This window comes from Tenrec ecaudatus, chromosome 14, assembly GCF_050624435.1.
Source record: "Tenrec ecaudatus isolate mTenEca1 chromosome 14, mTenEca1.hap1, whole genome shotgun sequence".
Taxonomy (NCBI): domain Eukaryota; kingdom Metazoa; phylum Chordata; class Mammalia; order Afrosoricida; family Tenrecidae; genus Tenrec; species Tenrec ecaudatus.
The window spans coordinates 55,320,036-55,335,838 of NC_134543.1; the positions used below are offsets into that span (position 1 = coordinate 55,320,036).

A 15,803-nucleotide genomic window follows, 5' to 3' on the forward strand; every position below is an offset into this window, starting at 1 on the left:
GCTCTTTAAAGACATTGCGCTCATCAGCTCTTTCCTGGGGTCGTTCCCACTGACCTTTTCAATGATGGTCACTATGAATTATGAAACTGCCATTAAGAAAATGAAAGCATGACTGTCAACTAATCAAGAACAATTTTTCCAGGAGCTTGTTATACATTAAGGGAAGTTTAGCTGTAACTGCACCTTTCATGTAGCTAGTACGAAAGAAGGTTGTTTAGTCAAAATATTTTCTCTGCTTTATATGAAACACTTGACATTTATGTTTGCATGAGACTATTTCTACCATTTGCTTTTCTTCTAGGTTTGAAATTCCAGAGCCAGAACCCACTGAAGCAGATAAACTGGCAATTGAAAAAGGCGAGCAACCAATCAGTACAGACCTTAAAAGGTTTCGCAAGGAATATGTCCAACCAGTACAACTTAGGTTTGGTCTCAATATTAAATTTTTTATGTGCAGTTCAACTTTCAATTTGTAAAGTTAGTACAAAAGTTCTTAGTTCTTACATCAGATGAAGGTATTTATTGCTAATGTCATAGCAGTTACGTGAAACTTTCCAATTTATTTTTATGAGATGCTGCTCATAAATGTCTTGAAGAAATTAGTTAGTAAAATACATAGGTTCTTGGCTGCTTCAGTCGGTAGAGCTTGAACCTCTAAAAGGTACTATTATTTACATCAATATATTATGCACTATGTTAGGCAAATACCTTTTTGTCATTGTAATTAAAAGTTCCCTCATATCTTTTCAATTATGTTCTGGCAATCTGGTGAGTTTTTTGTTTGCTTTGTCTTTTAATAGTGTATAATATTTATAGAAGCTCTGACTTTTCCTATTCACCACCCCAAAGTACATAGGCATTTATTATTAGAGAAATAATTTTAAATTGCATTTGATAATAGCAGCTGCCAACTGTTAGGTGCTCACTGTGTGCATTTTACTAAGTGCTTTATTTCATCCTCACAACACAATTACTGTCACTGTGTATGAGGAGATTGAAATTTAACAATATTAAGTAACTTGAGGTGCAGGTCATATAAATTGAATCATGGGACCAGGCTTCAAACCTTTGTCTGTTTGAGGTTTTTTTACTGGGAGGTATTGAAAATACTTTTGATTAGCCTTCATCACAGTTCATGTGAGAACCAAAGTATCTCTGCCCCTTTCTCTCCATGAGGAAAATTTTATTCACTGTATATTTTACAGTCTATTTTTTTCTCAAAATATTAAGGTGACTTCCTTGATTAATACTGACCAAAAAAATCGTACTTTCAGAACTGAATATTTTAGTTACTTATTTTCAAAGATGATTGTCACAAACAACGCAGTGTTAGAGAAATGGCACCGCTCTCACCCACATAGCTCTCAGCCAAAACGTTGATCATGTTATCTGTTCCTATGGAACAGTGGTTCTCAATCTTCCCGACGCCGAGACTCTTTAGTACAGTTCCTCATGTTGTGGGGACCCCCCCCAACCATAAAATTATTTTCGTTGCTACTTCATAACTGTAATTTTGCTACTGTTATGAATCAGGTGACCCCTGTGACAGTCGTTCGACTCCCCAAAGGGGTCACGACCTGCAGGTTGAGAACCGCTGATAGAGACATTCTTCGTATAGTAGAAGATGAGATTATCTTTCCATCAGCAAAAGAATAAATTTTCCATTAGGTGTGATGAATTTGTACTAAACTGTACTAATATTTGTATCAATGCACACTGAAAGTCCTTTTCGACACGAGGCATGCATTTTTGAGGTTTCTATATGGAGGAAGGATAAACAATTTGAGACTTAGTTCTGTACATCCTTCAAATATTTATTTCTAAGTGTTTTCTAATTTCTTTTTTTTGGTGTTTTCTAATTTCTCCGTCCTACATTGCTCATCTTTGACACCATTGTATTTTGCTTTTATTTTATTCTGTTATTTATTTTTAAATCATTTTATTGGAGGCTTCTACAATTCTTACCACAATCCATCCATACAGCCATTGTGTCAAGCACATTTGTATATTTGTTGCCATCATCATTCTCAAACCATTTGCTTTCTACTGTATTTTGCTTTTTATTGAGGAAAAAGGATACATGAAACAATTAGATACCGATTTGTGTTGCGTGTTTAAATATCAAAAATAGAAGTTTAGAAAACTGTGGCCTTGAAAGTTTTCAGTAATAGCTGAGAATAGGCTCGGGAAATTAGGGAGGCATAAGACGGAAGAGGTTAATTCTGAGATTATCTTTAAAGGCTATACAGACAGACAGACACTAAGAGTCTTATAAAATCATTATCAACACAGGCAAGAAAATAGAAATGAGAATGTTAGGCAGAAGCCATACATCGGAAACTGACCTGAGACGAATGGAGACATTGCATTACAATTTGAATTATATTGTTGATGCAGCATATTCTAGGTACTATCAATTGCTTCAAGAACAAACAACTCAGTTTTTGAAGAAGTATAGCCTTCGAAGTGAGAGTGGTGAGATGTCATTTCACGTAATTTGGACATGTTATCAGGAGAGACTCTTCTTTGAAAAGGACCTCATGCTTGGCAAACCGAAAGAAGACCTTCAGTTAGGTGGACATGACACACTGTGGGCAAAAATGCACTCACACTAAAGAGTGGTGAGGGTGGCTCAATGCACAGGAAGTACTGATGCACGTGGGAAGCTGTGAGTTGGAACAGACTGTAGCACACCCAACAACAACAGAGTCAATGAGAGTATTAATTACCCGTATGCGGATGATTGAATTGAAGATGGCCTTGAACTTCAAGGAGTTCTGGTGGTGTAATGGGTTACATGTCAGGCTACTTAACTGCAAGGTCAGCAGTTTAAAACTACCCACTGCTCTGCTGGAGCAAGATGAGGTTTTCCGAAGTTCCTGTAAAGGGTTGGAGTGTTGAAACTCACAAGGGAAGTTCTACACTGCCCTACGGAGTTGCTCTGACTAGATGGCAGTGAGTGTGTCTTGAGAATTTTGAAATCCAAACGAAATTGTTAAATATGTCCTATAAGCATAAGGAGTTTTAGCAGAGATACATGTTAGTAATTTTTCCTAAACATTTTATTTAAAATTTTTAATGTATAATAAAGTTGAACGAATTGTAGTTATCCATAAGCTTAGATTCTACCAACATTTTACTGTAGTACATAATTTTGTCACATAATATATTCATTTATCATCTCTATTTTTGCATTTATAGTACACTTGTTAAATACTTCACCTTGTATATCAACAGGCTGGTTTGAGAGCGGGAAGTTTACATGGAAGTAATCTTATGTTAAAATAATAAAGAAAACTATAGAATATGAGTAATAAATATTACTATGCTTCTTGTATTTCTGTGCCACAACAGACCGCCTTCAGTGCTGAAGCATCAATTCTAATTTGTAGTGACCCAGCAGGACAGAGTCAAACTGCTCCGTGCAGGGTTTTCCAGGGCTCTGAATTTTATGGGAGCAGACTAACGTATCTTTCTCCCATGGAGCGGCTGGTGGGCTCAAACTAAAGACCTTCTGTTTGGGAACCAACATTCTTAGTTGTCTCAGTTGATTAAATCTTTTCCTTTGTAAGGGTCTATGTAATCATTTAGTGGTATTACAAAACAGAGTAGTCTCAGAAATACTATTTTTATCATTTTTAAATAGAGTATGCATACATCTGTGCCACTTGAGTTAATGGCCAGCATACTTAAATCTTGGTTGGTTTTCTCACCTGCATGTACAGATTAGTGGCTCATGCTACCACCATGGCTTTAGAAAAGCGAAAGAAGTGTACTTGAATACTTAGTGTCACTAACGTGTGTTTCTATTTTATTAGGATCTTAAATGTGTTTCGGCATTGGGTTGAGCACCATTTTTATGACTTTGAAAGAGATTTGGAGTTGCTTGAAAGACTAGAATCCTTCATTTCAAGTGTAAGAGGTATATTATTTAAAGGCTTGGTTGAATCTTATGTTGCTCTTGAGGGTACTTTTGATTTTCTGCATCTTTTCATTAAGAAACTAAACTTTTTCTGTCTTTAAAGTTGAAGTAACATTTGCAATCATGTTTGTAGGGTTTAACCTCACATATGTTTAGAAACTGTTTTCCCAGGAGAATTTTTTAAAATGTGCTTTTTAATAAATTTAAGCCATTTAATTCTTGCTCATGTCATATTTGTCACTCCTTCAGATAAATAAAAACATGTTGCATTGATCTATTTCCTTATCCTTAACCTTATTTTTAAGTTTTGGATGATTGGATTGTTTATAATATTTACTTCCCTTAGAAAGGTTTTAGCACGTTTTTGGCACCTGAAAAATAGGAATATTTATGGTTTCCTACTTTAAATTTCCGAACATGGCCCATGAAATGAAACTTTGGGCCATGTATATTTAAGCAAATGTGTGTGTTTGGGAGAGAGGGAAGGAAGAAGCAAGGGAAAGAGATATGGTATATGCATTTGCCTAATGTATGTGGCTTAGAGTTTCACTTCATAGGCTATATTCTGAAACTGGAAAAATAGTGGATTGCAGATTGGGCTGGTACCCACAAGGTCAGCTGTTTGAAACCAGGAGCCTATGCTTGAGAAAGATAATTAGGCTTTCTACTCCTGTAAAGATTTGCAATCTCAGAAACCCATAGGGGCAGGTCCTCTCTGACTTCAAGGGTTGCTGTGAGTCAGGATTGAGTAAAAAAAAATTCCACTTTCATCAAGTATACATTACGGAATCAAGGTCATTTTTGTTTTATCCAGTAAAATTGCTTATTTAATCTCCTTGTTATTCAAGAGTAATTTTGTTATAATAGAAAATGTTATTCATATATTTCAATGTAGAGATGTTTAAAGATTTGTTTTTATTATGTATTTCTAAATACTTCATAATAAAAATTTTAATTACACTCTAGTAAAACATAATAACACTTGGCCAAGTACAATCATCTGCTTAAATAATTATGAGTGTATGGCCACTGACTGAGACTATATGAAAGTGACTATGAGTTGGTAATTATGAAAGGTAATTGATGGTATTTGGTGAAGTGTCATTATAATCTATCTACATTTTTATATGTTTAAAATTTTCCATAATACAAAGTTAGATGAAGATTCGCAATTACTTTAGTTAGTAAAAAGCTTCCTGTATTTTTCAGGAAAATCTATGAAGAAATGGGTGGAGTCAATTGCTAAGATCATCAAGAGGAAGAAACAAGCGCAAGCCAATGGAATAAGCCATAATATTACCTTTGAAAGCCCACCTCCACCAATTGAATGGCATATCAGCAGACAGTTTGAAACATTTGAACTGATGACACTTCATCCAATAGAAATTGCACGTCAACTAACGCTTTTGGAATCTGATCTTTATAGGTAGACATTTATAGTTAATTGGCACCCCCCACCTCTGCCGCACCCCCAAGAATCTTGAATTTGCCTCTACCTGTTTTTAAAACAAGGAGCCCTGGCAGCACAATAGGTTATGCATTGGGCTGCTAACTGCTGGGTCAGCAGTTCAAACCTTCCAGTTGCTCCACAGGAGAAAGATTTACATGCTAGGAAACCCAAAGGGGAAGTTTGTCCTATAGGATTGGCATTGTCATTTTGCAAATTATCCATGAGTACTTAAAAAAAACAAAACCGCAGGTATTATTGTGGACTGCAAGGAAAGCATCCATAGCAGAGTTTTTAACTATAATTTGTCTTGTAGGTAAAAATATTAAAACCTATCTTTCATTGTTCAGGCCTACATCAGGAATTAGGTACTCTGAGTGTCAGGGGAAGACTAAAATAGAATCACTTTCAAGTCAGTGGTCTCACTACTACTACTTATATTTTCTCAGTTTAGTGTGATGTGGTCCAGCTAAGTGTAAGTCAGTCAGTATGGATGTTACATGGTTGGTAGCAAAGTGAGTAGAATATTGACTGAGGCATACTTCCTTTTATTTACAACCCGGGTTCCTGTGACGTGCTACCACCGTCATTCCATTAAAAACAGCTCTGCCTTCAGGAGTCTTTAAAAAATAATGACCTTTGAGAGGTCATCCTACTTAGTCGCCTTTTTAAAGAAACCGGTTATATGGAGTAAAACAAGACTATGCACAGCCATTCGCTTAGTGCTCACCAAGCCTGTAGAAAAGCATCTGAGGTAAATGTTGCCTTTTTAGAATTGGATCTGGTTTGCCCTGGCTGTGCCATTCAGGAGCAGACCTTTGGCCCCTCCTAGATGTTGACCACATAGGTGATTCATAGCTTCATGTTATTTTTTGGATATTTTGGAATTATGGTTTCTGATTATCTTGTGGGATTTGTGATAATAAGGAATAAAAAGGACTTGTTACTTGAATAGTACCAAATCAGGTTTTTCCTCTGAGTATCTGTTAAATGAATGTGCATCAGGAAAAACCTCAAAATTTAACATTACATTGACCTTCTTTCAATACTTGAAAATGTGTTTGTTAAGTGGTATTTGTTGGAAGAAGGGTAGCAGATACAAAACACTGAAAACATTTGATTTAGGGTAATTCTGGTTAGGGTAATGTCAGGGTCTTTGTCTTGCTTGGATTCACCATCCATGCTCATGGAAGCAGCAGTCAGGAGCTCAAAAGACACATTGCATTGGGTATATCTGCTGCACAAGACCTTTTTAGAGTGTTGAAAAGCAGGGAGGTTACTTTGAGGCCTAAAGTGCACCTGACACAGCCAGGATACTTTCAATTGCCTCATATGCATGTGAAAGTGGGATATTGAATAAGGAAGATTGAATAAGAATCGATGCATTTGAATTGTGGTGCTGGCAAAGAATATTGAAATACCATGGACTGCTGAAAGGACAAACCAATCTGTCTTGGAAGAAGTAAGGCTAGCATGCTCCTGAGAGGCGAGGATGGCAAGACTTTGTTAAGACTTTGTCTTAACATAATTTGGACATGTCAGGAGAGACAAGTTCCTTGAGAAGGACGTCATACTTGGTAAAGTGAAAAAGAGAAAGGCCCTCAACAAAGTGGATAGGCACAATGGCTGCAACAGTGGGCTCAGCCATAGGAACGAACAACTGTGAGCGTGGTGCAGGACCGTGCAGTGTTTCCTTCTGTTTTGTAGAAGATGCATCGCTATGGAATCAAGCCAGTGTGATAGCACCTAACAACACCAACATTGCTGGTTGATAAATGAAGTTTCTGGTGAATAATAGAACTATTAAAACTTATTTAAAAGACTTAGCAAGTGCCTCTTTATGCTTAATCTACTGATTTTTTTCTTTTTTTATGAAGAGGAAACTTTGTAGAACTTTGATGGCAGTGTCACTGGTTAGATTTTAAAATTTCATAACCCTGACTCACTGTATGTCATCATTTACTCTGTTTATTTCAGTAATTTTTCCTTATTAACTATTTCAGGCATTCCAAAAATACAGAAAATACTATAATGGGTGCTTATGAAAACAAAAATAATTACAAATGAAATTGAAGTCCTTTGTGCAATCCTCCCCAATCACATTTCCCATCTTATATTTGGTGCTTACTAAGTATGTGTGCCTTTGTTTTACACACATACTCATATAAATAGTAAGCAATATTTTGCACATTTAAAAACAAGCAGCCATGTTGCTCAGAAGCAGCAAAGCCCACATGGAAGAAGCACACCAGCCTGTGTGATCACGAGGTGTTGAAGTGATCAGGTATCAGGCATCAAAGAACAAAAGATCATATCATTGTGAATGCGGGGCTATTTACTTTAAGCTATAGGAGGTGTTTAAATATTTTTTTGTTAATATTGTTTAAGTTGTCCTGATTTTTGGTTCCACAGAAAAGTCCAACCTTCAGAACTTGTGGGAAGTGTATGGACCAAAGAAGATAAAGAAATAAATTCTCCAAATTTATTAAAAATGATTCGCCATACCACAAATCTCACTCTCTGGTTTGAAAAGTATGCTTTTACTTACTTTATTATTTTCTAGTGGTAATAATATTAAGTCTTATTTAAACTAAAGTTCTGGCTATAAATAGATTTCTTGTTTTCTAAACCATGACATTTGTTTGTTTGGGTTTTGTGTGTGTGTGTGTGTGTGTGTATGTTAGGTGCATTGTGGAAGCAGAAAATTTTGAAGAACGGGTGGCAGTGCTAAGTAGAATTATAGAAATTCTGCAAGTTTTTCAAGATTTGAATAATTTCAATGGAGTGCTGGAGATAGTCAGTGCAGTAAATTCAGTGCCAGTATACAGACTAGACCATACATTTGAGGTAAGTTTTCAATTCTAAATATTTCATCCTTTTGGAGGGAAGTAAAATTATTGTAAGATAGATAGGTGCTTTTACCACTTATCTTTTTGAGTAAACAATCTAGAGACCTATTTTTATATATTTACAACTAACATCAAGATATTAAAAAATATATGAATATATACAAATTAACTTATCAAGGAATGTGACTTATAATTACATTTAATATACTTAGCCAATGTAATCAAAATATTTTTCAATTGCACATTGAGAGTCTTAAATAAAGGATAATGACAAGCATAAATATATATTTTCTTAATCTTTAATATATGGTCTGATTAAAATGGGAAGAAAATTTGTTTTGATTTTCAGGCATAAAATAGTACATGGTTAGTGTGCTATGAGAAATTTTGAAATATGCAGATATATGCCAGTATATAAAAATTTTAATAAGAAAAATTGAGATTCTGTTATATATGTATCAAATGACTTGCAACCAATTAATAACACCTGGCTTGCAGAAGGCTGTGGATGACAATGGAAACCCAAAATTCATTTTCAGGGTCTCCACATGGATTAAGCCTTAAGGCAGCGGTTCTCAACCTATGTGTCGTGACCCCTTTGGGGGTCAAATGGCTCTTTCACAGGGGTTGCCTGATTTATAACAGTAGCAAAATGACAGTTAAGAGGTAGCAGTGAAAATAATATAATGTTTAGGGGCCACCGCAACCTGAGGAGTTGTATGAAAAGGTTGCGGCTTCAGCGAGGCTGAGAACCACAGCTTTAAGGGAATCCCTCTGACTGTCGTTCCGGGACAGGAATAGCCTTGCTGTCAGAGAACATTGTAAAGTTGAAGTTGATTGTGGCAGATGTAGTAGGGCTAGAATGGCAACACCTTATTTGAGCTCCCTTTTGACCCATTTTTAGTTTTTTAATGTTTTCTGCTTTTTAATTGAGGTTTTTTCTCTATTTTGTATTATTTTTTGTTATTGTTAGTTTTGTATGGTTTTCTGTATGTGAAATCCAACATAGGTAAATTTTTAGAGACAGAAACTAGATTAATAATTATTTAGGAACATAGCAAGGGAGGTTGAGGAAAGAGGAGCTAACTATATACCAAAAAGAAGAAAATTATCTGAAATTGATTGTGGTGATTATTGCACAAATGTTCTTAATATGACTGACCTATTAACTTGTATATGTGAATTATATGCCAATAAGCTGTTTAAAAAAATAGATTTACTTCCTTGAAAACCCAGTGAGGTTTCTGGCCCACCAAGTCCCAAGGACGATATTCCTGCTCAGAGCAGACAATGCACAGAGAGGACCATAAGGCCAGCCTCACCACGAGACATGATATCCCTCACTGAACCATAACGCTACAGGGGACGACACTGGAGGCACAGTGTGGGAATTGTGCTCAATCTGACCCCATCACACTGGGGTGAAACATTTAGGGCATGCAACAGAGCGGCAAGGGGAGCAAAGTGATGAATACTGAAAATAGACTTTGGAGACAAGAGTGTGGCACCCTATCAGACTAGACTCGAAAACACTTGTCAAGGCTAACAAATAGACCTTGAACTATTTACAGATATTTCCATTTTTGTCAGTGGCTTTCTTTTTGTTGTTTTGTTTTTGGTTTTTTGTTGTGGTTGTTATTTTTTGTTGGCTTTGACTTCCTTTGTTTTTGTTTGGCTTTGCCTGGTCCTTGCGCTTATTAATGTCTCTGCATGCCTATCTAGATAAGATAGGCGGATAAACAATTTACAGATGAAAAGAACAGGACCAATGGTTCTGGGGGGATATGGGAGAAGGGGAGGTGGGAGAAAAGAAAGGGGGGGACACGACCAAACCAGGGACAGGGGAACAACAAGTGAACTAAAATCAATGAAGAGAAAGGTGTAGGATGCCAAGTGGGGCTTGATCATGGGCAATGTAGTAGTAAGGAATTACTAAACCTGAATGAACATTGAACATGATGGTGGGACAAGAGGAAAGTTAAAGGAAATAGAGGAATGACTAGGAGGCAAGGGACTTTTATAGAGGTCTAAATATAGGCATGTACATATGTAAAAATATTTATAAATAACGAGAGGGGAATAGAACTATATACTTACAGCTATAAAGAATTAAGGTTACAGATGGACATTGAGCCTCAACTCAAGGACCCCCGCAACACAGGAACACTATGTTCTAATAATCCGGCATTCTGTGATGCTCACCTTCCTGACATGATCGCTGAAGCCAAAATAGGTGCATAAGCAAATGTGGCTGATGGTGCCCAGTTATCAAAAGATATAGCCTCTGGGGTCTTACAGGTTTGAAGATAAACACGTGGCCATCTAGCTCAGAAGCAACAAAGCCCACATGGAAGAATTACATCAGCCTATGTGATCATGAGGTGTTGATGTGATCCGGTATCAGGCATCTAAGACCCAGAACAAAGTCATACCCAATGTGAATGGGGTGTGGAGTAGAGACCCAAAGCCCATCTGTAGACAATTGGACATCCCTTCACAGAAGGGTCACAAGGAAGAGATGAGTCAGTCAGGGTACAGTATAGCTCTTTTGAAACATACAACTTTCCTCTAGTTCTTTAATGCTTCCTTCCCCCCACTATCATAACCTTAATTCTATGTTACAAATTGGATTAGACCAGAACATGCACACTGCTACAGATAAGAGCCTGCAACACAGGGAATCCAGGATAGATAAACCCCTCAGGGCCAACAATAAGAATAGAGATACCAGGAGGATTAGGGGAAGTTTGAGGGAGAAAGGGGGAATTGATCACAAGGATACACATTAAACCCCCCTCCCAGGGCGATGAACAGTACAAAAGTGAGTAAAGGGCGACAGAGGATGATGTAAGATATGTAAATAATAATGTGTAACTAATAGAGTTCATGAGAGAGGCTAGGTGGGGGAAAGAGTGGGAAAATGAGGGCCTGATATCAAGGGCTCAAGTAGAAAGACAATGCTTTGAAAATGATGATGGCAGCATATGTGCAAATGTGCTTGACACAATGGATGAATATATGGATTGTGATGAGATGTAAGAGCCCCAATAAAAGTCTTTAATAAAAGAAAAAAAGAAATCCGATGAGGCAGCTCTATTCTGTCCTGTACGGTCCTAGGTGTTGGAAGTCACTGGACAGTTGTGGGTTTGAGTTTGTTTGTTTTAGTGTACAGTCATCAATTTCTCTTAGTTATTTACCTGGAAGTAGAATTGCTGGGTTATAGTTTATGGATTCAACTTTTCTACATGACGCCAACCTATGTTCCCATGAGAAACATACCAGTTCCAGTTATTCCACATTTTTAACAATACTTGTTATTGTTAGCCCTTTAATTTTTTTCAGTCTTGTGGTTTGGGTTTATATTTCCCTGATTTCTAAAAAATATAAACACTGTTTCAAGTGTTTATTGGTTCTTTGTTGTTTTTTCATGTGGGAATTTTTCCTAATGATTCGTACAAGTTTTTGTATATTCTGGATTCTACTTTTTTGTTGGACACAGCACCAAAGGTGCTTTATTCATCTTTGCCAAGAAACTTGGAAGATTACCAAATTTACCAAGATTACCAACCGACTGGAAGAGATTCATATTGGTGCCCATTCCAAAGACAGGTGATACAACAAACTGTAGAAGTCATTGAGCAGTATCATTGAAGTACTTACTGATGGAGATGAAAGTGTGGGTGACACTTCAACATCAGACAGAAATTTTCATTACTGGACCAATAAGCAATCTCATGATAAATGGAGAAAAGATTAAAGTTGTCAAGGTTTCATTTTACTTGATCCACAATCAGTGCTTAAGGAAGCAGCAGTCAGGAAATCAGTGTATTGCATTGGTCATATCAACTGTCAAAGATCGTGAAATATTGAAAGTAAAGCCATCACCTTGAACACAAAGGTGCACAAGTACTAAGTCATTTCAACTTTGATGCATGCAAAAGCTGGGCAATGAATAAAGAATTCCATCCAAAGAATGCATTGGATGTCTTTGAATTATAGTGTTGGTGAGGAATATTAATACCCCATGGACTCCCAGAAGAGTAACAGATCTGCTTTGAAAGAAATGCAGTCAGAATGCACCTTAGAATGAAGACTGGTGAGCTTTCAGCTCCTGTACTTTCAGCATGTTGCCAGACAGAACGTTTCCGGAGAAGGACATCATGCTTGATGAAGAAGAAGGTCTGCAATATTTTGAGGGTGGTGTAGGCCAGGCAGTGTCTCATTATGTTGTAAATAAGGCTGCTATAAGTTGGAACCAAATCAACAACACCTAACAACAACAAACAATTTTGGTCAATTATGAGTGTTCAAATATCTTTCCCACGAGTGGAGCTTCTCTTTTAACCCCTCCCATTTTAAATCATTTTATTGGGGGCTTGTCCAACTCTTATCACAAACCACACATCCATCCCTTGTGTCAAGCACATTTGTACATTTGTTGCCATCATCATTGTCAAAACATTTGCTTTCTGCTTGAGCCCTTAGTATCAGCTCCTCATTTTTCCCCCTCCCTCCTTGAGCCCCTCTCCGTCATGAACCCTTGATAATTTACAGCTTAGTATTATTTTGCCATATCTTACACTGCCTGACGTTTCCTTATCTTTTTTTAATGGTGCTTTTTAATGAACATTTTTCAGATATTTTTCTTTAGTTCAGTAGTTTTTCATTTCCTTTTTCCATTTTTAATAACGCTTTTTGGAGTCCTGTTTAACATACTCCTCCTCTGTTATCTTAATGTTGTCTTTCACATTAAGTTATTATGTTTACAGTAATAGTATGGTGTGAGGTTGGAGCCTAATTTTATTTTTGCTCCATATATGTCAACATTTGCTTCCACCCATCCATTGAAAAACTTTTTCTTTTATCCACTGATCCCAGTGCCAGCTATGTCATCAGTTTCTATAAATAGGTGTCCTTGTTACTGATCTGTCTATTCTATTCCTTAACTCCATTTGATTGATTCCTCTACTAGTGTCACATATCTAAATTACCATAAATTTTGTACCAATTCTTGATTAAGTGTAGAAAGAGAAGTCTTTGCCAATTTTATCCTTTTTAAAAGGTGTTTATTCCCCGTGGGAACAACATGAAGCTGTCTACTCCCATAAAGAGTTAGAGATTTGGAAACCCACAGGGGCAGTTCTTCCCTGTCCCAGAGAGTTGGAATGAGTACAAATCAACTGGATAGCACTGAGTTTTGAGAGAATTTTTCTTGGTTTGCTTTTCCTTACTACAAAAAAGGCTGCGGAAGCCACATGTGACCTCTGGCTACACAAAGAAGGAGAATCTCTGTCTACATACCAGTCCCAAACAAGCCAGGCTTCCCTCCTTTTTCCATCCTTCTGACACCAAACAACCCCGTTACTCCCACAGTACTCTACTTCTCTGCTGAGATCAATAAACTATCTTTGATTCACAGCAGTGGCTTCCCCTCAGCCAGTAGCCAAGTCTCCCTGGTCCTTCGCCTCTCAAACACATGGTATCTTGTTCTCTACTTTGTTCCATGGGTTAGAAAGCCCACTCACTGATTTGCCTCACAATCTCATGGTGTTTGGTCTCAGCACCATGGCTCCTCTGTCATTGGACAGATGTGGCATGACTTGAAGTGTCTACATCAGGCAGAGATTTCAAAAGAACATGCTCCACTATCTGGAAAGGTAATTCTCTCTGCCTGGTTCTGAGGTGATTTATATACAGAGCAATGGCAACCCAAACTGACCAGTCCCCTGTATTAGTGTTTCACACATCCGCTTTGCATAGTTCCATCCAGTCATTTGGTGTGTTTTACAGAAACATTTATAGTCGAGCCATATAAGAAATTTCTCATCACCACACTGAAAAACTTTAGAATCTGGCTGGGATTTTATAAGAATTGCACTGGATCTACCAATCAGTGAATGAATAACTGACATTTTTACTGAGTCTTCTTAACTGTGTTAAGCTGAGTTTTGTAGAGAAATAAAACCTGTGGCACTCATGTGTAAGAAAGAAATTTATATCAAGAAAGCAGTTTGACCCAACTCAAGTCTGTTGTCAACGGATGAAGCAGGAAGGTGAAGCAGGAAGTAGGGAGATCACAGTTTAGTTGAGTACAGTCAGGTGGGTCCAAGGTATGACAGCTCCCAGGGATCCATAGACTCCAAGCTAGCAGGAAGGAAAGGCACAGGAGAGTGCTCAGTGTCTCTTACCAAAAAGACCACATCCCCAAGGAGGCCTCAGGCATCATCAGGCTGTGACCTCAATAATCTATAGGATTCTACCCCTATGGTCACTCAGGTGCAACAAGTTGGCACAAAAGTGAACCGTAGCACCAACCATGAACATAGTAGATCTGTCCATTTAGCTATTTAACACCGCTTTATGGTATTCTTGAAAGTGATCTTTGTCATACTTTTTAGTTAAAAATCCTGTTTTTTAAAATCGATCATATTTACATATGCAAAAGGAAGTTAAAAGATAGTGGAATTTTCCACAAATTTTTTGAAGCTCCTTTGTGTTTCTTTTATTGCTGGTAATATTGGTAAGTTCTCATTAGCATTTTATATGTAGATTCATTGGGTTTCTTCGTAGTTTCTAGAGAAACTGTCATATAGTCTACAAACACTATTAGAAGTTTTTAAAATCCTAGTTCTTAATTTTTTTTCTTTTCTATACTAGTTAGGTCCTTTGTACATTATTGGGTAGAAGTTAGAGTTACCTTTTTTTCTTTGTGTGTGTGTTGGGGATATATCTTCAGTGGTTCTTTATGAAACACAATGTTTGATTTGGAATTTTTTCCGGGGGATGTTCATGCTACATACAAGGTTAAAAATAGAGTGATTTTCAATAAGAAAGCAACTATGTTAATGTTTATAATAAGGAAGTCTAATGAATGACTGCTTACTTGGTTTACTAGATTTCTATTCAAGTCTTTCCTTCCCTTCTGTAGCCTTACTCCCTTACTCAAAGCCCTACCCTTGGCATACAAGTGCATTTTACTGGGAAAGTAGGTAAGAGCTGAAGGCTCAGGTTTTTATTGCCTGCTTTTCAAAGTTCACTTTATGTCACTTTGCTTTTATGAAGACCTTTAGCACTGCCCAAACAACAAGAGTAGAGTGTAATGCCCAAGCCCTGTCCCCGAGAACTGCACTTAGCCTGCTAGCACCCAGCCACCTTGGGTGTGCTACCTGTGAACACTGTATGCAAGTGTGGTTTTAGGTCTTGTGGGTTACTAGGCATGATTTCATAGGTTGTTATTATTATTCAGGGGAGAGCACAAAGAGTCCCCTACTACCACAAATTGTGCAATTGGGTTTCCCGCCTTTGGGGAAATTGCAGGGGTCAGCACATCTGCAGTGCAATGGATGAGCCTCGCCCTGGGAAAACCACCTTCCGTCATAGGTTATTTTTTAGGTCTAGGAATGCCAAAAATTGTTTCCTTATAAGTCAATGGATAATTGCTTCTTTGCCTTTTGCGTTCATAGGAATGCTTTACGTTTGGAGAGAGGGGGAACCTCTCTCTTCTCCAGCTATTAGCAGTAGCTAGTTTTAACTCTCAAGGCCCTGAGGAAGTGTTATTTTTTTAAAGAGTTTAGCTCACTATTAT

At 37.4% G+C, this 15,803-nt stretch overlaps 1 protein-coding gene across 1 annotated transcript in view; it reads left to right on the forward strand.

Moving 5' to 3' along the window:
- SOS2 (SOS Ras/Rho guanine nucleotide exchange factor 2) overlaps positions 1-15,803 on the forward strand; it is a 72,132-nt gene that overhangs the window by 43,654 nt on the left and 12,675 nt on the right. The window contains exons 12-16 of the mRNA XM_075532368.1: positions 302-424; positions 3,819-3,922; positions 5,132-5,348; positions 7,782-7,901; positions 8,054-8,216. Of these exons, the coding sequence (XP_075388483.1) occupies positions 302-424; positions 3,819-3,922; positions 5,132-5,348; positions 7,782-7,901; positions 8,054-8,216 (727 nt within the window). The remainder of the gene's footprint in view (positions 1-301; positions 425-3,818; positions 3,923-5,131; positions 5,349-7,781; positions 7,902-8,053; positions 8,217-15,803) is intronic.